At 44.9% G+C, this 26,016-nt stretch overlaps 2 protein-coding genes across 4 annotated transcripts in view; one reads left to right on the top strand and one right to left on the bottom strand.

Annotated features, from left to right (window-relative positions):
* Positions 1-26,016, bottom strand: part of ZC2HC1C (zinc finger C2HC-type containing 1C) — a 41,771-nt gene that overhangs the window by 8,843 nt on the left and 6,912 nt on the right. For 2 of the 3 annotated variants that reach the window (XR_016466985.1, XR_016466984.1), the window contains exon 3: positions 1,652-1,795. Coding sequence is in view for 1 of the 3 variants with exons in the window: in XM_090141389.1 (XP_089997515.1) it covers positions 17,224-17,337 (114 nt within the window). In the remaining 2 variants the exon portion in view is untranslated. Of the gene's footprint in view, positions 1-1,651; positions 1,796-16,689; positions 17,338-26,016 lie in introns of those variants that run through there. The other variant, XM_090141389.1, reaches the window with a different exon arrangement.
* Positions 2,472-25,952, top strand: NEK9 (NIMA related kinase 9). Its single transcript, XM_031593897.2, has 22 exons — positions 2,472-2,765; positions 3,193-3,370; positions 6,162-6,217; positions 7,038-7,108; positions 8,964-9,069; positions 11,669-11,800; positions 12,699-12,809; positions 13,353-13,417; positions 14,387-14,437; positions 15,465-15,657; positions 16,537-16,681; positions 17,459-17,659; positions 18,066-18,112; positions 18,986-19,141; positions 19,511-19,619; positions 20,160-20,321; positions 20,700-20,870; positions 21,090-21,149; positions 21,516-21,706; positions 21,934-22,098; positions 22,790-22,999; positions 23,388-25,952. The coding sequence occupies exons 1-22, from the start codon at positions 2,577-2,579 to the stop codon at positions 23,508-23,510; spliced, it is 2,892 nt and encodes a 963-aa protein (XP_031449757.2). The 5' UTR covers positions 2,472-2,576; the 3' UTR covers positions 23,511-25,952.

Genomic DNA, 26,016 nt, shown 5'->3' with positions numbered 1-26,016 from the left:
AGTTGTTTGCAATGGAAGGAGCTAGAAGCTCTGTCTCAGCTGCAGCTGAAGTGACAAACTATCTGCAAAATGTTGTCGGTTAATTACTCCTTATGTTGCAAGTGGTTTGACTTGTTTTATTTCAATTTTTACAGTGAAACATTGAATAACTTCCTCAAAAAACGCAGGGATAGAACTACTCTTGCGTAGCTCAGTTTCACTTCTGTGGTTTCCTCTTGCTTATTTCCTTTCATAACATTCCTTTCCTTTCATAATATGCCTGAGGTAGTTTTCCCTGAGCTTAAAAACCAACTACATGATGTGATCTTTCCATAAGCTGCACCAGGAGGTCCAGTTACCTTTAAGCACATGATCTGTTCTCCAGGTTCTCTGCAGCATGCTATCCCCATATCTGCCACACAAATTAGGCATGCAGAGGAGAGGGCCTCTTTGAGTTTTCCTGCTATATTGCACTGCAACTTCAGTTTGGTCTGCTGCAGAGCTTTACCTCTACAGCACATACTAGTTGCTCATTCTGCTATATATCTGTCTATCTGGGGTCTCATTGTGTTGGTGTCTTAATTGTAATTAACCACATGGATGACTTTTCATTTCTTCCTTCTCTGTGTGGACTGCACTTTCCCTATGTTAGTAATGTAAACAGCATACTGTCTGGTTTCAGCATACTGACAGCTGAAACCCCTCAATGACATCCTTGATCTAAGGCTCACATTCACTATGGTTTAGTTTAAATAGCAGTCTACCTACCTGAGTCCAAATTGATCTTTGTACAATGAGACAGAGACAGCAAGAGACAGAATGGCACGTTACCTCTAGACCATGTGGTTTCTTTCAGTCAGTACTTTAGTAAAATAAATAAAGAAATAGTTAAAATGGGGTGCCTACTCTTCATCCATATGCCAGTGAATCTCCGTGGGCAGCATTTGTTCATATTTTGAGTTGGAAGTGACCTGCAAGGGACTCATCATTGAGTCTGACTCCCGGCTCCACACAGCACCACCCAAAAATCAAACCATATCTGTTGCATGCTTTACATGCATCCTGCTGTGTGTCTTACTGCACAGCCCTTTAAAGCACAGGAAAGTCAGAAGTGTGTGTGCAGTGGCTGTACCTGTGGTAGGTACTGTTGTGGTGATTTTATGGAGCTGTGTCATGGTTGCAGGTAATGGACAAGATAACTGTACTTTTCAAATATAGAAAAGGAATGTTGATTTTTTCAATCAGTATTCTGGTGTCAAGCAGCTGTTCAAGGCTCTTTAATCTCAATTCCATGAGACTTTGGAGTATTAGTTTTTATTTATTATTATAATTATTTTTGGTCCATACTGCATTTAGAAAGGTACTCTCTTTGCAGCGCAAGGACGGAATCCTACTTAGCAGAATGTGTCTGAGCTTTTTCATGTGTAAGTTCTTTTTTTTCCCCCCTAAAATTGCAGTACCGTTTTTACTACTTCTAAGGACAAAGTATTTGTATGGCAATGGTAAACTTTAGTGGACAAATTATTCATTTTTAAAATAAAAGTTTGCAATGGAAATGCAGAACAGCTTTGTAAGGTGCACCCTGCTTGATTCACACTGAGCAATAACAACCTTCCCCAAGGTATGAGATGGAAGCCAACCTGCTCTGTTGTGCCTGGTTTTAGGGACTTACCCCTCAGCTCCTGAAATCCCCTGTGACTGCAGGGTCAGGTATTCAAAAGTGATTTTTTCTCATCAAGAAACAGCCTTCTGATCTCTAGTGGTGGCTTGTAGGGCTTTGAAAACAAAACACCGGCATCACGGCAACGTGCGTTACCTACGAAGAAAACAGATCGTTTACTTAAGGTGAAGGTTGCCAATACCTTCTTATAACAGAGCAGTTCCTGCAGTTCTGTCTTTATAGTGTTACCTATGAAGTTTTCAGTTTTTCATCTCAGATAGAGAAAAATGCCACAGATCAGGAGAGGCACAGCGAGGGACGGGTGTTACTCGTGGTGTGAGGCGTGAGTCCATCACAGCCACCTCATCTTCGGGGCAGCCGTCTAAGCCCGGCATACAATGCAGTTTATCATCAAGTTCTCCCAGGAACAATTATTTTTTCAAAAGCCTGCGCTACGTGTGTGGTGCAGGTAAGTAAAAAGCGAGGCTGGTGACTGATAGCGACCTTCTTTTGGACACGGGTCGGGTACTTCACAGAGCGTTTATCAAAACGTGTCTCGACAGCTTTCCGAGGAAGCGGTCCTCAGGGCTCGGCTTCGAAGGACGCAGACCGACCGCTCCATCCAGGAGCCGCCTGACGGGCCCGGAGCCGCGCAGCTGCTCCCCGCGCGGAGCGGGCCCGACCCGGAGCGGAGCGCCGCCGGCCCGCGGGAAGGAGGTTCGTCCCGGCCCGGCAGGGCTCCGCCGGAAGGCCGGACCGCCCCGCGGCCACGCTCAGCCAGCGGCTCCCCGCTCGGGCCGGCGGGGGCGGGAGCGCGAGGTCGGCGGGCGGCAGGAAGCGGTTCCGGGTCGGCGGCGGGAGCCGACATGGAGCCCGTCGGACGCGCGGGGCCTCGCTGAGGGAGCGGCCGGGCCGGGCCGCGCGGCGCCGCGCCGCCATGTCGCTGGGCGAGTACGAGCGGCACTGCGACTCCATCAGCTCCGACTTCGGCAGCGAGTCCTCGGGCCGGGGCGGCTCCCGCGGCGGCGGCGGCCCGGCCGGCGAGCAGGAGGAGCTGCACTACATCCCCATCCGCATCCTGGGCCGCGGCGCCTTCGGAGAGGCCACCCTGTACCGCCGCACCGAGGTAGGCCGGGCCGGGAGCCCCCCGCGCCGCGTCCTCCTCTCGCCGCCGGGCGTCGCGCAGCTCCGCGCCCGCGCCGCCGCCGCACGGCGGGCTCCGAGGGGCCGCCGCTCTCGTACGGCACCGTGCGGGTGTGGGGGCGGGTGTGCGGCGCTCCCCTTATTGCACCGGAGCGCGCGCAGTCCGCTGAGACGAAACACGCTTTGCGTCTTCTCCCCGGAAGCCTCGTTGTTCTTCTTAGTGCCCCCCGCCGGGGGAACGGCCGTTCCCGGGGACACGCAGCTCCGTGGTGCAGAGAACCTTCGTCTGAAATCTGTCACGGTGGGAAAGCCTGCCTGCCTTTCCCGACACTTTAAATTTCCTGCCAGAAAGGCACGTTGCTCTCTTCGGAGTAACGTGTATTTAATTCAAAGGTGTTTCTGTGTTTCAGGATGACTCACTCGTGGTGTGGAAGGAGGTGGACCTGACCCGTCTGTCAGAGAAAGAGCGTCGCGATGCTTTGAATGAAATCGTTATCCTTGCTCTGTTGCAGCATGAGAACATCATTGCGTACTACAATCACTTCATGGATAACACCACGTTGCTGATTGAGCTGGAGTACTGTAATGGTGAGAGCCCTCCTCCCTCTTACCAAAGCGGGCGGCTGCATTGCTGAGTTACCGTCCTACACAGCCCGCAGGGAGCACTGCTGGGGTGTCCTCTGGGGGCAGAGGAACAGAGATGGATTGTGCTGCTTCCTGAAGAAGAGATTAAAAATCCTTCTGTGGTCTGTGCAGACAGTTCAGTGGGCAGATTCTTGAGTGTTGAGAGCAGCTGGTGCAACAGAAGAAGTGGCTTACTGATAGTATGCGCTTCTAACCTGCCTTCTTTTGTTCTTGCAGGAGGACAAGAGGAGAAGAGTATGAGGATATTTGGGCCCCTCTGCCAGTACAGAGTAGCGCTGTTTTCAGTCACATAATCACCAAATGAAGGAGTCTGTTTATAAGTCAGAGCTTGAAAATCTATTGGCATGCTGCAATCAGGACTTCTTCCTGCCTTGTGCTGCCAGATGCTATGTTTACTGTTAAAAAGAATAATACAGTCCCACTGTTGGTGGAGAAAACTTTAAAATTTCATCCAAGAGTAGATCAGATGGGGGCATTTGCAGCTTGCAGGGTAAACAGCCTTGGCTGGGATGGAGAGGAGGAAGGATTTGAGATGTGTGTCTGAGCTACAACTGCTCTTAGAGGTAGTATGGAGGCCGGTACTGCTAGAACAGGAGACTGACTGGAGCTGCAGGCTGCTTCCTATGTGGGACAGCTCACCTGGCTACCTGTCCTCTATGTGTTTAGGGGTTATCAGCTTTGGTTTATTTTGGTGGTAGAGACTTACTGTGGCATCATCTTTGACAAAGAGCTTTTCCCCAGTCTGGCTGAGGAAGACAGCAAACCTGCACAAAACGTTTCTGCCAAACAGTTTTGCTGGCATATTGGTTAAAGTTGGTTTTGTCTCTCCAAGTTCACTGCTTTTCATTATGCTTGGTGGAGTTCAGTGCAAGAATAGGGAAACCTGAGCTCCTTGAAGCACAGTTAGCTTTAGGAGTACTCTGAGAGCTCTTATCTGCCCAAAATGTCTGCAAGCTTGGAGCCGTTACAAATTAATCAGAGGTTTATGGAGAGACAGTGGGTTGTACTGATGTCTGTAGCGTATGTCAGTGATTCTAAACTCTTGCTTTGCTCTGAGACAGTAACAAGGAGATGAGTATGGGCCTGCTTTACCTGAATATCTATGGGTGGCACAGAAGTAGGGGTGTGAAAAGGAGAGAACCTCATTTACACCTAAGAGTATGGTGTTTGCTGATGGTTGTTGTACTGGTATACTTGTATTTGTTACAGTATTAAGCATAAGATAATTTGTAATTCTTAAAGTAAGGCTGGACTTGTTGCTGTGGGGCACTTCTCAGAACCCAAAATTAGAGCTGAGACAAAAAGCATAGTTAAATATCCAAAGTCTCCGCTGTTTAATTAGCACCCTTTTTCTGGAGATCTGGTGAATATTAGCCCCATTGTACAAGTGAGGAAACTGACCTGTGCAAAGTTCTGTCTGTGTTCAGTGGTACTGTAAGATTTGGCTTTATCATGAAAATAATGTCGTTGAATACACCTGAAACAGGTATGGGAAGAAATATTCTATAAGAAGAGAGAAAATAGAAGAGAGAATAGAGTCAAAAAGTCAAATGGGATCAGATGAAACAAACAAAAAAAGCAATTTAGTTCTGTTTTGGTATGTGGGCATGGAGTTATTGATCATCTGAATCAAGAATTACTTATCTCCTTGTGCAGGATTTCGGTGATGTGGTACTTGGTGGGCTGCACTTTGGCACAGAAAAACTGTCAAAAAAAAGATGATAAAAATATCAGAAATGAGGAACAGAAAATGCTAAAAACCTCTGTAGTCTGAATTGCAAGGAAGAAGGCATGTGAGAAGAGGCAGTTCAACTTTGGTTAAATTGTGAACATGAAGAGTCACTCATGGATCATTTACATATGTGAACATAAAGCTGGAAAAGGAAATGTGAGAGATCGTAGCGTGACAGAATGAGAGGAAATTAAGCAAAGGGAATCTTGACTGGAATATCAGAATATCCCTACTGCAGAAGTCTTGTCTCTTCAAGGAGACAGAGCAGCCTTTTTTTTTTTTTTTTTTGGACATCTACAACAGCACAGACTCAGAAAACAAACAGCAGGAAGCTGTCTTGCACTACACCCATGGGTATAGAACGGGGCCTGGTGTTCTGTTACAATTAGGACTTACGATACAATAATTGGGAAATGGAATAGCAATAGGATATGGTCAGAGATTTGGTATTTACTGGTAAGATGCTAATCTGGCAGAGATTCCACCTGATTTCTTCTAGCGCTCCTTTCAATCTGTGAGTTGCCTTGGAGAGGCTGTATTTGCTGCTTTTGGGCTCCTGTTGGTTGTGCTGCTGTTGTCAACAGCCTGTGAATCCTTCATCAATGTATTTGACATCTCAGATGGAGGGGCAGCTCAGATTAAGTGGGGAAAGGCAGTAATTGGTGTTTTCAGAGACTTCTGTGCCTTAGAGTGCTGGTGGGTTTTTTTGGTGTTTTGTTGTTTGTTTTAAGAAATACATATACTCTGCTGAAAACATAAGACTTAATCTCACATAATTTGGTGTACAGTTAAATGTTTATGTATGCCAAGAAGCTAGGGAAGTTCTTAGATGGAAAAATTTAATTCTGTGTGTGCCTGACCAGTGTAAATGGAGAGCATGGAGAGGGCTGCTGTGATTCACTCAGTCTTTAGTGGGATTTGAGCACTCCCAGCAGTAAGATAGCAGAGTAACTGCTGTCATTAACAAAGCTGATCCTCTCTCTTTCTCACTCACTGTTACAGGAGGGAACCTCTACGATAAGATTCTGCGTCAGAAGGACAAGTTGTTTGAAGAAGAGGTAATCTGGACTGGTTTCGGGGAGCAGTGGGGCTAGATTTGTGTTCTGGAGCTTTGGCTGGTGATCTGAGTGTTTATGCTACTTTTTTTTTTTTTTCCCTCCATATCACTGATGGGAATTTTTTTTGTAAATCTGGAGATTAACATCCTTCCTCTTCTATTGAATACTGCAGACATTTATACACGATCAGAAACTTTATTTTCCTTTTTGGGTATCTCTAGACAATATAAGCTTCTTAGTGAGGAATAATGGAAGAATGCACTCAGTTGACTTTTGTTGTCCCATCATCTTGGCTAAAAATTCACTTCAAAATCTTTCTTCATAGTTTGCCTCTTAACCATTTTCTAAGTTCTTTTCTGAGTAATTATTCTGAAGCTATCTCACCGTGGACTCCTTCTTTAAAACATAAATTCTGCTGTTTCTACCGCATGTTGAGATGATGGTTATACTTATTTCTCTTACTTAATGCATTTCAAGGCCTCCTGACTCATGATGAATATTGAATGATCACAGTTAAATTCTAGGGAGTTCAGTTGTAGATCTTTTCTATATTGTCATTAACTGTCCTTGCTAATTCTTTTAACTCATTGAATTCTGTGTTGCCTGTCAGGACTGGCACTGTTAATGGCACTAGAAAATTCACAGATTTCCGAAACAGGAAATCCTGTTTGGTAATGATACATTTTCATATTCCTGAGAGAGGAATAAGCCTTCTTGCAATGCCTCTCTGTGTCAGGGATGTCAAGTTTTTTTTATTTTACGGATTTTTTCTGGGTTTTTGTTTAAGCTTCACATAAGACTTTTATTCCTACCTTTATAGATGGTGCTTTGGTATCTCTTCCAAATTGTATCAGCTGTGAGCTGCATTCATCGAGCAGGAATTCTCCACAGGTAAGTGCTGCATGGCGTACAGCTGAGGTAACGAGTGCAATTTGTGGATGTGAGTGCAGAACTCCTTTGAGTACCCTTTGCTTTTGTGTTTAAAGGAAGCCATAAGATTCTCTGTTCAAAGCATAGCTGGACTGCCTAGATGTTAAATATCACTTCTGTAAGGATTTTTTTCTTGGACTAGAAATGGTGTTCTAATAAACGATAGAAATTTTGTATCAGAAAATGGAGTAGCTCTCTTTGCTGCACCTTTGAGAACAAAGAGTTAATCCATGTAGGAAAGGAGCAAATTGGTTCTTTACTGCCACAGCACATAAATGATGTTTGCTGAAGTGGATAGGAATAACAGTTACTACTGGCCAAAGGCACTTCACACCTGCTGGACAAGTAGTAGCTTCAGACCAATATGGACATCCTTACCAATCTAATTCCTGGAAGCTGACAGCGATGGAGACTGTGTTGGGGCTATGCTATAAGGCACTGAGATGAAGATTTGTCCCAGATTTGGCTAAATACCATGTAATTAGTCTGTTATTTAAGGAAGTTAGCAGGTAGTGGTAATTTAGACATTGACTCTAAAATTTTAATGTGAAACAAAGTAATCTTTTTCTGATGCTTTGGCAGTTTGGGAGGGGTAAATTTTATTGCTTACGTGTGCTTAAGAGTGCCCAGTGTGTGGGCAGAGTGAGGAGGTGGTGATGTTCTGGAGAACATTGCATACACAGGCAATGGTATCCAGCAAGGTTGGATTGTGTGCTGCACAGCGCCCTTCTATAATGAGCAGAGCTGTGTGAGGATGGTCATATCTTTGAGGCAGCATCCTGGCTGCTGATGGTCTGAATCTCTGGTTAATCATCAAGTCTTGGTAATGAACAGTTAGTACCTTACACTCCACAAAGCGGTGCCTAAGTTTTTGACCTAAAGCAGATGTTGTGTCTATGCTGCTTTGCAGTAATTTCCTGCTTTCTGGTGCCCATCTTTGCAGCTGGGAAACGTGTGGCCCCACGTCCATCCTGAACAGTTATTTAAATGTTTGCAGTGATTTCCTTCTGCTGCAGACAATGTCAGAGTGACCCAGGACTTTGCAATGCCCCAAGGGGACGAAAGCAAAGTGCTGCTTTACTTGATATTGTCCTGATCTACATTGGGAAGCTCTTTATGGTATGTTAGGAAAAGGGAGTGTTACAAAGTGTTGGCTGTGGGAAGCGTATCATGCTGTGGAAGCTTCCTCTCTATATCAACAGCATCTTGTATTGATCTGTGATTCTACATATAACTCCTTCAATCTGGAACAAAATACTTGCAGTGAGGCTTCGAGTTACGCATTTTGTTGGCCATCAGCCTTTTGTTCTTTGGGATATAGTATGTCATGTTATAATTTGGATTTGTTCCTTAGGTGTAAGGTAGAGGGATGCTATGCTTACATTCTGGAGTAGCATCTGTTTTGCACTGTCTGTTTATATTTGCATGCATACACATTCATGCATTTTCTTAGCAAGCTCAGAGACTTGGTTTGGATCCACTAATAAAAACGGAAAATATGACTTGTTCAGTGATCTTCAGCTGAGAAGAGATTGAAAGGAGTAAAAGAGAACCATCTTTGCTCTGTGGCCTTTACAGAGGTGTTTGGAGCCTGAGCTTTTTAGACTGTGTTGTGGTTTTGAGGGCATATGATAAAATATGGCTAACTGCTGTTACAGCCCTGGTACCTGGGCTCAGACTGCCTTTGGAGAGCTGTTTGTGTGAGAGTTTGCTCTTAGAGTAGCAGTTGCTTTATGGGGAGGGGGAGTGTGGTAGTGTGTGGAAGACTGTGAAATCTGGAAGTATATTTCAGCCATATTTCTCTTTCTTCTTCTAGAGATATAAAGACATTAAATATCTTTCTAACCAAAGCAAACCTGATTAAATTGGGAGACTATGGGTTGGCAAAGAAGCTGAACTCTGAGTACTCTATGGCTGAGACTGTGAGTATATGCTTTCTTTTGTGCACAACTGAGGGTTGGAGTTTGTTTTTTCTTGTTTATTTTTCCATTTCAGTTCTTCATGCCTTGTAGAAGATCAGGAATGCTCAGTTTATTTTCTGTGTTTTTCCTTCCTCTCTCCACCTAACTTATCTCTCTGACGTTGGTGTATTTGCTGATGTGTTGCAGCCTTCAATTATCCTTGCTCCCAGGTTATCTTTCTGAGGTTTAAAGTAAAGATAAGTGACACTGTGGGCATGGAATTGTACCAGAGCCAGCATAACTACATTGGAGAGCACTGTTCTTTCTCTAGTACCTTGGCACTGTGCTTCCAAAGGTGAATCTATGTAACATGAAGGTGTAACTATCTGAAGGCACGGAGACCCTCAGATATTTCTAGCTTTCTCCCTCTGAGCTAGTTAAACCCAGTTCAGCAAGTTAAGTTAACCTTGTCACATTGCTGTGCTAGCAGGACTATTTTGGCTCAGCTGTGCCTGAGATAGCTTGGATCTGTTTCCCTGATGTTGCACTATGCCATAGATATGCCTCTTGTCTCTTTAATATTTAGACTCTGAACTGAATTACAAAGAAGTAAGAAAGGTGCTTCTTATGGTAGATGTATAGTTTATTGGTAATGCTGTTGGTGGGTGGGAAAGCTTGCAGAAAAAAGTAATTCTACCAGAAGGCTGTCAAATTTGGCTTTGTTCCAGACCCTTCCAGAAAGCAGTTTCACAGCCATGGTTATGAAACAGGACAGGCTGTATTGCAGGCACCTGAAAGGCTCGACTGAGATTTCCCAGCTCTGTTAATTTCTGTGGTTGAGCACTAGAGTTGTAAAGGGAGACATTGTCTGGATATCTCCTATCTGCTAAAGGCTTTTATTACAGTTGAGGATGCAAGCCAACCTGCACATCTCCTTACCAGGTCTTATTATTAGATCTATGTAAGCTATTGGTGTTCTGTTAAGATGTGCAGTTAATTGCTTGTCAACTTCCTTCCAGAATATGAGCACTATTGTGCAGTTGCACAGTAAGTGGGAACTCAAGGCTACTGCATAAAGCCCTTGCTAAGCTGAGCTGTAGCAAAACCATTTGTTCTGTCACATTTTTCATGACTTACTGACTTTCAGAGAAACTGTAGTCTGTGCTATGAATTTTTCTTTTATTATTTTTGCTTGTGTTGGGTATGTTCATTTATAGAACAGCTTTTTTTCCTCCATTCCTTTTTTTGACTTATGAAAATCCTTTAGCTAACTATTTTCAACCATCTTTCTTTTGTATTTGCTGGCTATGCTCCAGCTGTTGGAGGAACAGGCCAGCTGTTCAGTTTGTGGTCTAATGACTAGTGGCGGTCTGGAAGTTGTCTGTTGTAAAATGAGTGTTATTGGTAATATTTTTCATTATGAAATTTGTAATTGTAAGAGTCAAATTATGAATTTGTAAAATAGGTACATCTTGCTTACTAAATGCTTGTTTCTTCATTCATTACTCTTCCTCCCAGTTGCCAAGGAAGATATAGAAAAATATGCCTTATATTATCCTTTGCCTGAAAAAGATGTAGTGTCCTAGATCTTCTTGTGATATTCCATCTAGCTGAGGCTCTAAGCCTTCCTGTGGTTAGGACTTGTGCAGCTCTGTAGCTGTCATACTGTGTAAAAGGAAATGGAAGGTAGATGATGGTACACCAAATACCTAACAAGCACTTTCAGAATCTACCAGAGTCTAATGAAAGACTGCCTTTGTAGTCCTTGGAGTTTAGTTGAGAGAGTTGAAAGGGCAGCTATAAATACTTCCCTTTTTCTTAAATCTTGTCTTTTTGTACTATTTCAATATGTGGTTGCTTGCTAGGAAATGATCTGAGTTCATGGAAGCTCAATTCTTACACCTTTTAACCTGCTCTTTGTGTATCTCCTTTCTGCGACTTTGAGCTTTACCACTATTTCTGTTACAGCTGGAAGGGCTTCTCTATTTAAGTGCTGGGTTCTTCGATTTGAGGCAGGGAATTTAAACACTGTTCAGAAAAGCCCACTTCTGAAGTGTAAGCCTTTCAGGTAGGACCAGTGCCAGCTTTCTATATACTGACCCCAAAGTAAACCCTCCCTAATCAGAGACAAAGTAGCCTTTGTCCAGTAGGACTTTGTCATCAGAGTGGCTCCATAGGTACAGGCTGACATCTATGTCAGAAGCTTTGCTAGGTCCCTTTTCCATTAATCTCTTCTCGGGATTTCTGTATAGCTGGCCAGTATGCGAAGCCCTAATTACCCCTGAATGCAGTATATTTAAGAGAGGGTCAAGTCCTTGTTGTGTTGTTACGACTGCTGTTCTGTAGAGAACCACGTACTACATCAGAATGTGAGCAGAGGTGTCTAGGATCTTGTTAGAAATGTAGGCACAGGCTTGTGGGTGAGGGAGGAAGAAGTGTGCTGCTTGTTCCCATCCTTCCAGCACATGCTGGGGGGGATGTGTAATCTGTACCACTAATGCTGTGTCAGAGCTTTGTTGAATCCTGATGTTCATGAGCCTGTGTGAACAGGTGAGATGCAGAGCTTCAGAACTGAAAACTGCTAGATTGGTTCTGATTTTTAAATGTTCTTTTTTTCTAGCTGGTAGGAACTCCTTACTACATGTCTCCAGAACTCTGCCAGGGTGTGAAATACAACTTCAAATCAGATATTTGGGCTGTGGGCTGTGTCATCTTTGAGCTTCTTACTTTGAAGAGGACCTTTGATGCTACTGTAAGTCTGCAACCAGGATGGACTGAATAACCTTATTTTTATCACTCTGAGGTACACGCTTGGCTCATAGCTTTCTTAATTCACGTTTTTCTTTCACTGTTGTTTAAATCTGCTGATTAAGAAACCAGTGGCCGGGGAGAGCCAATAACAGTCAGAGAAATTGCTTGCAAGATTTTCCCATTGGTGCTTCCATGGCCTTTGCCAAATCCATTCCTCTATAGCTCTGGGTTTACCAGATGCTGACTGTGTCCTGGTTGTGGGTGAAACATCCTTTCCTCCACAAGATGGAAGTTTCTGATTGTGTACTTGGGTTTGTTTGTTGATTTTTTTATTTTTGGTTTTTTTTTAGCATTACGAGCTGTGTGCAACATTGCACAGGGAAAAAAAACCTTTGGATTTTACAGGATTTAGTCCTGTTGTCCTTTCCCAAAGTTTGGGTGCAAGAGAAGAGTGGCCAAGCTGGCATGGAAATTGTAAAAGGGAGCATTGCTGGCTGGAACATGCAGTTTGACTGCTTGTGAGATGAGATGGCAAAAGCTGCAAACTGGGATGGCACAAGATTCTGTAACCCTTAAAAGAATCATGTGAAAATACCATAATTTCCTGGCTATAGAGTTCACATTAGCTATGCTACTGTGTGGTGTGTTATGCTGTGTAGGAGCTTGCATACAGAGAGGAGCATGTTCTCCTTCGACTGTTAGAGAATTTGATGACAAGTCCTAGCTATCTGAGGTACCAGTACTGCAGTGCTTATTATTAGGTTTCTGGAGAATCTGGAGACCAGGGTGTGTCCTGATCAGAGAATGATGAAGACAGTAATGGAGGCCAGCACCACCTCTCCCTCTGGGCACAGTACACAGTTCAGTTCCCTTACAGCTGGTTTTGGTTTTGTGCCTAGAATCCCCTGAACCTTTGTGTGAAGATTGTACAGGGAAATCGCGCCATGGAAGTTGATTCCTCTGTCTACTCTTGGGAACTAATCCAGATGGTGAATTCCTGCCTAGATCAGGTTGGTGAAATACTTAATTTTCAGACATTCCTGCCCAGCTACGTAGTTCAGATGCGAAGGGGAATGATGTGTCTGTTTCAGCATGAGGGCTGTAGACGCAGAGTAATCTCTGTGAGGCTTGGGGCATCACTATGGCTGGGCTTCCTCCAGTTGTCTCAGGATGCCTTTCAGTCCTGCAGGCTCTGGAGGGATGCTGGGTTTGCTCTGATGACAACTATTTTACAGACTCACAGAAGAAATTATTTTCTCATGCAGTGTTATGGAGGTGGAAGCCTCATCTCTGTACAGTCTGGCTTTCTAACCATGACTGTAGATTTCTATAGGAAATAGTTTTTTTGCAAGCAAGGATAGTGTGAATATATTCAGAGTGGGTAAGTCTGTACTGCATATCCCAAACATTTATCCCAATTCTTTCCAAGTATTTAATTAATTCCTTTCTTTTTTGAGGGGAGGCAGGGAAAAAGGTCCATGCAATCTTATACCAATGTATCACTGTAGAAGATGAACATTTCCCAAAGAATGACTATTGCTCACTTCTTTCAGGATCCAGAGAAGAGACCCACTGCAGATGAGCTGCTGGAACAACCCCTTCTCAGCAAACGGAGGAGGTAATTGGATAGATGGTCTTGCCTGAAATCTGATCAAGCCAGGTGGTAGAAAGAGCAGGAGGGTTTGTACAGACTACTGGCATTTATAATTCTGAGGCAAAGTCCTTAAGTTAATTTATCCTTATATGAGGCACTTTTTGAAGTATACTTCATCATCTTTAGGAGAGAAGCGCGTTTTTGCTTTCTTGTTTTCTGGTCAATTGCTCTGCTTGTTGAGGCATGGCTATAGTGAGAAAGATCTCTGCATTTCTGGTCTCAGGAACTGTTATATTGAGAACTTGGAGGCATCCCATTCTGTCAGTCCTTTGAGGAATGCTGGTTTCTGCTTTTCAGATCTCTGAATGAAGTGTTATATTTAGACCCTCGCAGAATCACTGAAAAATGCCTTTCATAATACATATCTCACACAGTGTAGACACTTGCACTTTTTTTTCCTGTACCTCTTTCTTCTTGAGAGAGTTGTACTGAAAATAGTTAATTTTAGCTTAGTTTGACCACCAGCATGCACACACAGTCTTTTTTTTTAAAGATAGAGCAGTATTTTGGACTCTTTGGATCCCACTTTGGTTTCCTTGGGGGCAATAAGCATAGTCCTTTATACTGATATTGTTTTACTAGGTGATCAATGAAGTTTGAGTTTTGTCTTGCTATATGCACCACCATAAATCCCAAACCCTGATAAAATATAGCCCTTTAGGGTAATTCTAGTGCACTATGGGTATAGGTTGGCCAAGTTCTGGGATATATCTAGTTTTTTCTCAGCACTTCTGGAAGTTTGCTAGCTCTATGGCACATTCCTTCTGCCCTATTTCATGTATTGCAGTGAGCTAGTAAACAGCTGCCGTATTTCCTCTAAGAGGGAGCAGCAGTTTATAGGAAAGGAAAGCAGTCTGTGTGTGTGCTGCTTATCAGTAAATTGCTTTGGGAGATGCATTGTTGTTTCCTAAAATGTTTTTTGTCCTTTGGCAGAGAGATGGAGGAGAAAGTCACACTGCTCAATGGGCCAAATAAGCGACCAAGGTAATTATTTTGGCACGTGTTTGGAAAGGAAGTCTGGGTAGAACAGCTCACCAGAGAGGAACTTTGCTGAGAGTGTTAGTCTGTGACAACCTTAATGAAATAAAGTTTTAAGGAGGTCCTTAAATGCAAGGAATTAGATGTATTTGTTACATAGTTGTCATCCCATGTTTTACTCTGCCTATTAGATGAGTACGTATGGCTGGAACCTTACCTCAGCAGGTCTTATAATCTGTCCTGCTGAGGATGTAGTCTTCACAACCTAAATATCTGAGGCTGTAATGTAGATTTCTGCTTTCAGGCAGAATTCCAGGAGCAGAAGAAATATGACTATCTGAATGTTGACTTTGAAATGGTTACCTTTCATAGAACTGGATATATGCAAAAGTTCTGCTTAATGAAGGACATAGCAATACATATCACATGTATACAGTTTCTGTGACTTGTATATCTGTTGAATTACCACAGAATTTAACCTTTCTTCTTGATGAACTCAATCACTTTATGTGAGGTTGTTGCAGTTCACGAGTTGTTCACAAACTGTTTGATCATGACTTCCATTTTGCAATCTGCTAGTGAATTGGCTCTGCAGTGAAGAGTTGTATCTCCCTCAAATGGAATGCCTGTAATTTGAATAAAGTGGAGACAGGGGAAATGTAGAAGCTTTTGAGCAAGATTTCATGACTTCTTTACAAATGAGAACAATTCCATTGCAATTCATTGAAAGCCCAGGTGTTCTGTTGTTTTTAATGACATCAAATTGGGTTGTAGGCTTTCTTTAACGCTTGCTGGAGGCTGTTTTCACTTCTCCTTAGAGCTGTATTTGATCCTGAGCCAGTCTATAACAGTTGAGACCTCACAATGACTGAATGAAGAGAACAGCTTGTGAAAACACAGACTGAGAATGGTTGTGAAGGACTGCAGCTTGGGCCTGGGGAGACCAGTAGAGAGAGAGCAGTAGGAAAATGCATGATGACAGTGATGTTGAAATTATTAAAAGCATGTGTATTTTGGGGGGGTTCTTGTGCAGGTCTAGTACCGTGAATGAGGCTCCCATTGCAGTGGTGACTTCACGCACTAGCGAGGTGTATGTTTGGGGGGGTGGGAAGTCCACCCCCCAGAAGCTGGATGCCATCAAAAGTGGCTGCAGTGCACGCCAGGTGTGTGCTGGTAACACTCACTTTGCTGTGGTGACAGTGGAGAAGGAGCTCTACACTTGGGTGGTAAGTGACAGAAACTGCAGGAAGGGGGGATGGTGGGAAGGGAAAGTCAGAATCCACCAACCGGTTATGAGCGTGTTAAATTTGGATGGGAAGCAGCCTGGAAATAGAGAAAATTGATTGCAGTGGATGCTGCAGGAAGCCATCTGCTTTGGCACTGACTCAAGTCTTCCAGGACAAATGTGCTTTTGGGTGAAGTTTTCCATCGTGCTGGGAGGTGCACTGGAGATTGGTTGTGTGCCTAAAGATTGTAGGTAGACGTGTAGGCCCAGACATCAAGTCAAACATCTCTTCCTCTCCTTTCTGGTGACCAGAAGCGCAGTGGAGGATTTGTGGTATACTGTTGTCTTTGATGTCACTTGTGGATGTTCCTGCAAAAATGCCCATTGAAATCTTTGAGATAGCTATTATTATTTTGGTTTCAGCTTCAATGCTACTCAGAGTTGTTTTGTTGTTTTATTTTTCCCTCTTTTTCCCTGTAGACTATGTAGATCTTTCTACTTTGGTGACTTTTATATAATAGGTTTTTTTTTGCAGCCATTAGGGTTTAGAAATGCTGATTAAAAAGCTGAAGGATGAATTGTACAGAAGTGGATTCTGTAGCTTGGCAGGTGAGAAAAGAGCAGGAATTCCTCACCAGTGCTTAAACCCACCAGCTGGTGGCCTGAGACCACATCAGTCATTTGTGCACAAGTGTTGAACTGTGTTGATGTTTAAAGTGTTGCCACTTAGCTAGCAGTCTCTTCCCTAGAGTATTTAACGCTTTCTCTTGTCCTGTGCTGTCTTCTGTCGTTCCTTGGAGACGCTGCAATTCTTGGCACCATGTCAGGAGTTGCAGATACATAACCTTACCAGATGTTTGTTTTTGTTTTTCTCTTGCAGAATATGCAGGGGGGCACCAAGTTGCATGGGCAGCTGGGGCATGGGGATAGAGCATCCTACCGGCAGCCAAAGCATGTGGAGAAGCTTCAGGGAAAAGCCATTCGCCAAGTGTCCTGTGGAGATGATTTCACAGTATGCATCACAGGTGAGAGATGGAAGGGTATCACTATCCCCTCACTTTGCTATGCTCTGAACTTATTTGCCTTCACAGAAAGTCAGCAGAGCAGCATTATGCAAAAAGGAGAAAGTTCTGTGTGTTACCTAACCTTCAGTTTTGTGGACTGAACTTTTAGTAGTGGAGATAGATGAAAGTCACTGTACATGGAAATATGTTGACTCCCAAGAAATCTGGGTGATTTTTTTTTCCTCAGGATGCATCTCTTTTTGATGATGAAAGTGATGGTTGAGCACAACTCCTTGTGGCTGTGCAGCATCCATACTCTTATCAGTGCATATGTTGTTTCTCACATATACCTTGTGTTAAAGGCAGAGGAGCCTGAATCCAAGGATGTAAATGGGTTTGAAACATTTTTTTGGATTGTGTGAGGAAGGAATGCCTCAATTATGACAGAAGCTTGGAAAAGCACTGGTTTGACAGGAATGAGCTCAGATGCTCAGCATGCTGGAGGACTTAATTAGGGAGTGACAGGGTCAATTTGTGGGTTTCTGTTACAAAGTGTGATACATTCAACCTAAGATTTTTTTTACACCGGTGGCCTGAAAATGCTGCACGTTGTGGTGCATGGTCATCCATTTTAGTGTGCTTAAGAAAGAACTCCATAGTCTCCTGATGACATTATTCTGCACAAAAAAAAAGGCAAGTGATTAGAGAAAATATGTTGCTCTGGCCATGTCCTAAGAGATTAATGCGCAGCCTAATCAAAGCTCTGTGTGTTAACCAAGCTTCCATTGCCTCCTTCAGATGAAGGCCAGTTGTATGCATTTGGCTCGGACTATTATGGATGCATTGGCATTGACAAGGCTTATGGCTCTGAAGTACTTGAGCCCCTGCAGCTGGATTTCTTTCTTACCAACCCTGTGGAACAGGTCTCATGTGGAGATAACCACGTGGCAGTGCTGACCAGGAACAGAGAAGTTTACACGTGGGGCTGTGGAGAGTACGGTAGGTAGAGTCTCCCTGGAACCTAAAGGCACTGGGGCATGCCTGCTCCAGAAGACAGCATGGTGCAGGTGTGTAGTGCTTGGCCTTGGTGAAGGCTGTCTGGCATGTGCTGTGGGACGAAGAACATTGCGTCTCTGGGGCTTTCTTTCCTTGTGAGAATGGGAAATAGGACTGAGTACTTGAGATCTCTCTCTGAGAAGCTCTAGGGCGCCACCTGGCTTTCCTGTGAATAGGGCAGTCATTCTGTGAATGAGATTTGGTTACTTTGAAGATGGGCAGGCAATCTGTGTAGGAAAGTGGATTTCTAGTTCTGTGAGGAGATTTGGAACTAGGGAGAGACCGTACAATTTCTTAGGTGTGGGCACCTGTGAGGCCATTTCTGACTGTACTGTTTTCCCTGATACAGGGCGCTTGGGTTTGGATTCAGAAGAAGATCACTGTACACCTCAGAAGGTAGGACTGTGACCACTTCTTCCCAAAATCTGCGTGGGCCTAACTCCAAATTTGTTGCTGTTTGGAAATGTTAGCTGTCTGAGGCTTAAGCAGGGTTTTTGGTTTGGTTTGTTTGTTAAGGTATCATAGAGTTTGCAAGGGTTTTGTTTTCATTTACTCACTTCATTTTGCTTCATTTATCCCTAGAGATCATGGCAAAGGGATGTGCTACTTCCAGACTAGCCAGCATCATGACTTAGAGCTGATCTCCAAGCTGAAACTGGAAATGCTGAACTTAGTATTATAGAAATCATAGGAAATACCAAATTGCATGCGGCAGGTCTGTACAGGAAACTTGCAACACTGCAAACAAATGGGAGTCTTTGAATTTCACTTAACGTGTTAAAGATGAGTTCAAAGTAAAACACTCTTGAAATGTGGTGCAAGGGATAGTTAAAGTAAAATAACCCAATGAGGGTTAGAAACCAGCAAGGCCGTGCCTGGTAGCCAAATTTTTGCAACCACATGGTATCACACCTACATAGCACAGACCCAGCCCTGCTTGGCTACCTGATGCTGCAGCTCATAGATGTCAACTGACTGGGATGTGTGTCTACTACATTCTGGTTCCTCTGCTGGATCAGAGGTGTCTGCACACAAGATCTAGAATGCCTTGAATTTCTGCACTGAAATTCTGCACAGAATTTCAGTATGCTATAGACTTTATGGTATTCTTGCACTTGTATTCAAAGCAACAGTATTAGGTGCTGTTAGTGCCCAGGCTAGCTGAACCGCTGTTTTCTAACCCAGTATGTTTTTCCTATGCTGGCTTCTATGTAGCCATAGCCAGTGGCTGGGATTTTGGTTTTCTCAGGGTGTGTTTCTTCCGCATAGGTGGATGTTCCAAAGACTTTGAACATTGTATCCGTTCACTGTGGCTGTGATGGGACCTTCCTGCTCACCCAGACAGGCAAAGTGTTGGCGTGTGGACTCAATGAGTTTAACAAGCTGGGCCTGAATCAGTGCACATCAGGGATAATTAACCATGATGTAAGTGCATTTGGGTCCCTGACTCCAGCTTCCAACATCCAGTAGCACGTGCGGGAAGAGAAGTCCTGCAACAAGTTTGTTATATTTGTGCCAGTTTGTTAGTTCCAGACCAAGACAGTGGACACTGATGTTGTGGGGCAAATTATTCCTCAGCTTCCTGTCTGTCCTGTGATCTTGTCAGATCTGAGGTAGTGAAACACAGTGACTGCTCCAGTGTAACTGGAAGCTGGCAGGAGTTTTCCAGGAAGTTTTTCCAGGAAGCTGGTGGACTGTCTAGGTTAACGTGGTCTGCCAAGACCTGCTTGAGTAGGTTGAAGCTGATGAATGTGTTATCCTTCACTCTGTGCTTACCCATATGTCTTTCCTCAGACATACTGTGAGGTGCCCTATGCTACTTCCCTTACTTTGGCCAAGCAGCTCTCCTTCTACAAAATCCGTACCATTTCTCCAGGGAAGACGCACACAGCTTCCATTGATGGTGAGCCATACGTATTAAAAAACAAATACTACTTGCTTCATTCCTTTACATCAACTTTGCCCTTTCAGCCTTGCTTCTCTTGGTGAAGTGGTGCTATCAGTGCAATGATTGCCAGGCCCTTGACCTTGAAGGTTATGTTCTTGGTATCAGGGCTCATGCATGCTCCAGGAACCAAGATTTGCTGTTCCTCAACTAAAACAGCAGCATCAGCTGCCAGAGTAATCTTTTTTCTTTTTTTTTTTTTTTTTTTTGAAAAAGAGGTTTTTGAAATAATTATGGGAAATCCACTATCCTCCGGAATAGTGAAGGAATTGTTTATGACTGATGTCACTTGAGCAAAGCTTAAGTCAGCCAGAGAAACTGGGGAGGTGTTTCCAGGTTGAAGCTTTTCCTCTTGAGGCAAGCACTGTTCCCTCCCAGCCTGGCTGGCTTCTCAACAGAGTCCTTCTGGTTATGGGCTGGTGCTGCTAGTTCTCTGCATGCATGGCTGCTTCCAGAGTTGGGCCCTCGCTGTGACTGTCTCCTCGTTCCTCCTCTCAGAGCGAGGCCGCCTGCTGACCTTCGGCTCCAACAAGTGCGGACAGCTTGGTGTTGGGGACTATAAGAAGCACCTGGGAATTAACCTGCTGGCAGGCCCCCTGGGGGGTAAGCAGGTGATCAGGGTTTCATGTGGAGATGAATTCACCATAGCTGCTACTGACGGTGAGTGGGTCTCTACGAGGTTGTGGTGGGTTCTTTTGAACTAGATCTGCAGGGTAGTTAACTGGCTCCCACTGCGCGTTTCCTAGAGCCCTCCCACAGTACTGCTCTGAAACTTATAAATAAAATCATCCTAGACTGGGACTCTCTGCCCCAGCCACACTGTCAGTGTAGCAGCAAGCATTTTCTGCCCCTTGGGCTGCAGTGCTGGCTTGCAGGATGCCTAATAGATTTATTGCTTTGTTCCTCCCATTGGCAAAATCGAGCTGACTGATCAAATACTTCAGGACAGCAGTCACAGAAGAGAAGCTGTGATCCCTGTAACAATACAGGCTGACAGGGAGCAGGCAAACTGAGTCTCTTGAATTTCTCTTTCCTCAGACAACCATATCTTTGCCTGGGGTAATGGTGGGAATGGGCGTCTGGCAATGACACCGACTGAGAGAGCGCATGGTTCTGATATTTGTACCTCATGGCCTCGGCCAATATTTGGATCTCTGCATCATGTTCCAGACCTGTCATGCCGTGGCTGGCATACCATCATCATTGTTGGTAAGTGAAGTTTAGGATTAAATTTTGAGATCTTGATTCTGATGACTACTTGCCAGGGACAAGACTATAAATCCTGCCTGGGAGCAAGCCGGGTGGCTCTGGGGAATGTGGGAAGCTGCTCTGAGCTCTAGGCCTCGCAGCGCTGCCTTTATGTGCTCTTTGCAGGAGTTCCTTTGCTTTATATCTCTCTAACCAAAATGATGTTTTTTCTCCCTTCAGAAAAGGTGTTGAATTCTAAAACCATCCGCTCCAACAGCAGTGGCCTCTCCATTGGTACTGGTGAGTAACTTGCCCTGGGGAGCTGTTCGCAGTTAGTTCGGCTGTTCATTTGACTGTGCACAGTTTGGTTCTGCAGCATAGTTTCTCTGAGTTTGAAAGGCTTTGCAGAAATGCTCAAAGGGAGGAAATGCAGTTGCTGCAGTTTCTTGTGGGAGGGGCCACGATGCTGCAAAAGACTACTGTGCAGAAGGCATTGCAGGAAGGCCTGCAGGGAGTGTAGGGAGATAAGCAGCTGTTGAGGAAGATGCCGCCAGCATGTGCTTTCACCACCTTGCGTACACAGCCCGTTTTTCTGCTCCAGAGGGGGTTTGGTGACAGAGGAATAATAGAGGTGGGAAAGTGCAAACTTGTCATTTTGTTTGCTAGTGACTCAGAGCTGCACCACCGGAGGAGGAGAGGAAGAGGAAAATGAGCGGGAAGCAGAAACTCCTGATCCCAGTGGAGGCTTTCGGGGAACCATGGAAGCAGATCGTGGGATGGGGGGCTGGATCAGTACCACAGAAGCCAAGGGAAGCGACAGTGCTGACATCAGCTCCTGCCCTGGCTGGCTTAGGAAGGTAATGTGGTATTTTAGAAATGCCCTAAAATGGGGCTGAAGAAAGGCAAGTGGTTCCACTTCTGCCTCTAAGGGTTACTTAGGAAAATTCTCAGATCTGTGGTGTGTGGGGAATCTTTTAGGTCTAGCTGCCTTTCTTACCACAAGAGGGTGCTGATGCACTGATTGAGGAGATTAGATCAGCTTTGGGATGGCAGACACCTAACTGTCTTGCTTTGGTGTATCCAGGAGCTGGAGAATGCTGAATTCATCCCCATGCCTGACAGCCCTTTTCCTATGAGCATGGCATCCTCAGAGCCTGAGAAGGAGACTCTCCCTTACCAGGAACTTCAAGGACTCAAAGTGGCCCCCGAGGAACCTACTGGATTCAACAAGCCTGAAACAGAGCCCTGGGTAATGTTATTCAGGTCTTTCATAGTGAATGCTTGGCCAGAAGCTCTTGGGACCATAACTGGTGATGTTTGAATTATGGGGAGAGCTGGGAAGAGGGTGTTGAACTGTCCTACTTCATCTGGATGAGGGAAAGAGGGTTGTTGAGAAGAGATGATGTTGCAAAGAGAACAACTTACAGGAATCTAAAATGTGAAGCTGGGACTTAGCCAAATGGAAAATAATGAGATCAGTTATATGGAAAAATGTGGTTAATTTAATAGAGAGGGAAAAAAAAAAAAAAAGGAAAAAAAGAGAAACCTGGAGCCCAGGAGCCTAGCAGAAAATAAAACTTAGAAAGCAGAAATTGCTGTGTGGAAGTGGGACTGACGTAGGAAATTGCTGTTAGACTGTCTAATTCCAGGAGTTTTCTGCCCCATGAGGAGGTGCAGATTCCAGGCTTAGGGAAAGGGATTAGACCAGGTTATTTTTGGTGAGGACAGAATCAACTTTTCCAAAAGAGGATGTTAGTGGCTTTTGTACAGAAGACATAATGATTAGTAGCTTGGTGATCTGGCTGCTACAAGTTTGGGAAATCAACAACTCATATGAGGTGACACTTCCTGTGCAGCATTTCTTGTGGCACACAGAACCGGCCTAAAGGTTCCTTTCCTTCTATTCAAACTCAGTCTGACTTCTCTTCTTGTCTCTGCAGCCTCCTTGCCCGAGTCCAGACTTGCCATGCAGTGAAGGTAAGGCTGTGCCTCCTGTGGGCTGCATGTGCAGTGCTCTTCAAGCAGAGGTGGAGCACCTCCGAAGCCTGGTCTTACAGTGTCTGGATGACCAGAAGAAGCTGCAGCAGGAAACCCTTCGTCTGAGTGCTCAGCTCCAGAGGCTCTGCAGTGGAACAGAGGGAATGCAGCAGGTGAGGACCCACCACCTGAGTGCACATCCATGCTCAGGACTTAGTACCCTGATCCTAGTTCTGTGTAGACTGCAGAGAAGGAAGCAACTTTTAACAGACCCATCCATAAGGGTAGAAGTGTGCTGCCTGATTTTCGGTTGAGCTGCTGATTCAGGCTCTGCTAGTAACAATGGGAATGAAGCCAAGAAACCAGTTTCCACTGGGGACAACCCAGTTCTTGAGGGACCTGGGATTCCCCTTTATTTCTCCTGGTTAGAAGAAATCAGCAGTCAGATATTATGGAGAGTCCCAGATGGATGTGGAGAATAAGAATCATGCCTTGTGCAGATCCTAGCTTCTTTGCAGCTAGTCTCAGAGCTGTTAAGAAGGTTGCTGTGTGTTTTGGCAGGTGGAGGTTCATTCCAAAGGAACCCAGACAGCCAAAGAGGAGATGGAAGTGGATCCAAAACCTGACTTGGATTCAGATTCTTGGTGTCTCCTGGGAACGGACTCGTGCCGCTCCAGCCTCTAGTCTCCTGAGCCCACTGGGATCCATCTAACTTCACAGCACACTAACTGAATGCAGAGAGCGGCTTTCCTGGCTTCAGGTCACTCAGACAAGGAGCGAGGCCGGAGGCTCCAGAGCAGCATCCATGTACGTTTGATATGAACCAGGAGTGATTTTGAGAGGGGAAGGGCCTCTGAGCTCTAGGCCAGCTCAGTGATTGAAGCAGCAGCAGCTCCTTTTTGTACCTTATCTGTCAGTTCTGCACATGAAGCAGTATGGCCCCATTACGGTGACAGCTCCGGTAGCAGCTTGTGGCCCTTTCATTGTTTCACTGCTTCCTGGGAGCTGCCTTTGGGACCCCAGTATTCATTGCTGCATCTCTGAGAGAAAGAGACGTGTTTTGTACTGAAGCTGGCTGAACCCTAACACTCACCACCTTCACTTTAGAGGGGTGAAGGGCTAGGATCCTGTCCCTGCCACACGGTAAGGCCCAGCCAGCGAGGCTTCTCCCCTCTGCTCAGGGGCTGAGGGAGCAGAGAACATCTCATTCTGGAGGCAGTGGAGATTTTCCTGTAAGGGAGATAATGGCAGACAGCATGTCCCTGGCCCCAAGGTGCAGCTTCTGGCCATATGGCTGTGTCCAGTGGCCTGTACAGAGAGTTTAAAGGCCTTATTCTGGGTGCCTAGAGCACTTCAACTTCCAGGCAATAAGTGATTCGGGTGCACAGAGATAAGTGAATCGGGTGCAGTTTCTGACAGCTGTAGCAGGGACTGATTGAGATGGGATCTCTGGTACTTGGTTTCAGACCACCTGCTTCCTAACCAGATGCTGAGCGTCTGGTCCTCAGACTAAGTCATGCATTTCTTGCTCCAGCTGTCAATTTGGTTTGGGTGCCAGAGCTTCTGGTTTCTTGGCATAAGCCTGTAGCAGCTCCCTGCTTGGCTTCTGTTCTGCTTAGCCCCTGGTGTGGGTGTGGGAAGAATCGGTATTTTTCCACTCAATGTTGTGATGAAGCTGGAATGCGTTTTCCTACCCAGAATAGGTCATTAATGCTGTGGTCACAGGATGCAGCCTTCCCCTATGACCACGAATGATCAAGTCTCTGTCTGGAATTCACCTTCTTTCTAGAAGCAAAAGCTTTTCCCAAAGAAAATTGGAGATGGGAAGAGGCATGGTCTGCTCAGGGTTTCCTCATTTCCCATTAAAGAATGAAGTAAATTTTATTTCCCACAAATTTTTTAGCAAACTGATTTTGAACTAAGCTTTTGGGAGTGGTCGGATGACTGGGAGTAGCTAGCCTCCCTCCACTTTATGTGAAGCCTCCAAGGAATCCTGAGTCCCTCTCACCTTTGTTGTGAGAGTGGAGTTATGATTTCATTAAACAGTCCCCATCAAAGACACGTCACTAGAATTGTCTTAGGTCAAATGGAGCTGGTTATCCTATCACCTCTTCTAGATGTCTTTCTTTGAGAGATTGTCCTTTGGGAACCAGCATATTCCCCCTTTGGGTCTAGAGGTGGATGCCAAACCGTTCTCCTTTTAATTTATGCTTCTTAAATGCTTATTGGTGCCCCTTGCTTGCATCTTGGAGCTGAATTGAGTGCAGTCTTTACAGTGCAGTGCCCGGGGCAAGGATAGTACCCACGTGCCTGTCCATCCCTAATGAAGGAAGGACAGGAGGACAGCCCTCCTGGGAGGTGGCATCAGGTGCTCTGTGTGGCCACATTGCTTGGTTGCCCTGGTGACGCTGCCCTCCTTTCCCCTTGTGTGTTGGAGCCAGTTCTCAGGTTAGGGGCCCGGCTTGAGGGTTGTTGCATTTGGAAATGATCAAGTGGGTCATGTTGCAGCAGTGCCTTTGAGGAGCAAAGAGTTGAGCCTGAGCCATGTCCAACAAGCAAGCACCAAGCTGATGGGAGTCGCTCTCCTGCAGTGCACTGCTATCCTCATTTCTCAATGCTCTGCAGTTGGGAAGCTAGGTGCACAGACTGGATTCCCCTCGGATGTAGTGGAGAATTAGGGTCCTGATGTAGGGTGCCCTGTGCTCCACAATCTCAAATGTGCCTTAGAGGATTCACGCTATCCAGGTTGTGCCTGTTACAGACCACAGATTTCACACCAGCCAGCTATGCAACCAAAAAAGCAGTTTAAAGCCAGCACCTTAGTCATGGGCTGAAATTGGAAGGACAAGTGGGCAGAAGTGCCTCTGAGCAGTTTCGAATCCTTTTGACTTCTCCCCTTCTTGCAGTGCTAGCTCCATATGTGTCAGTCTCCTGCTAGTATTGCTACTGAGTTGTTATAGTGGAACACAACTTTTGCCTGCTCTGACACTCTGGCTGAAAACTAGTTTGTCGTTGTCTTTTTTTGAAAGGTTAAAGGGTGGAGTGGTTTGGAGTTTCTGTTTAAATAAATGTTTAAACTCATTTGCTTGTTTTCTGATTTCTTTTTGCAGAAGAGTAAGGGAAACATGCATATATTATCAGAGGCGTTCTGTTGTTTGATATGTTTTTTTTCTTATATGTCCTGGAAAGA

The sequence above is a fragment of the Phasianus colchicus genome, chromosome 5, assembly GCF_987193195.1.
Source record: "Phasianus colchicus chromosome 5, bPhaCol1.hap1.1, whole genome shotgun sequence".
Taxonomy (NCBI): domain Eukaryota; kingdom Metazoa; phylum Chordata; class Aves; order Galliformes; family Phasianidae; genus Phasianus; species Phasianus colchicus.
The sequence above is the reverse complement of the archived record's forward strand: the minus strand, read 5'-3'. Positions and strand labels throughout refer to the sequence as shown.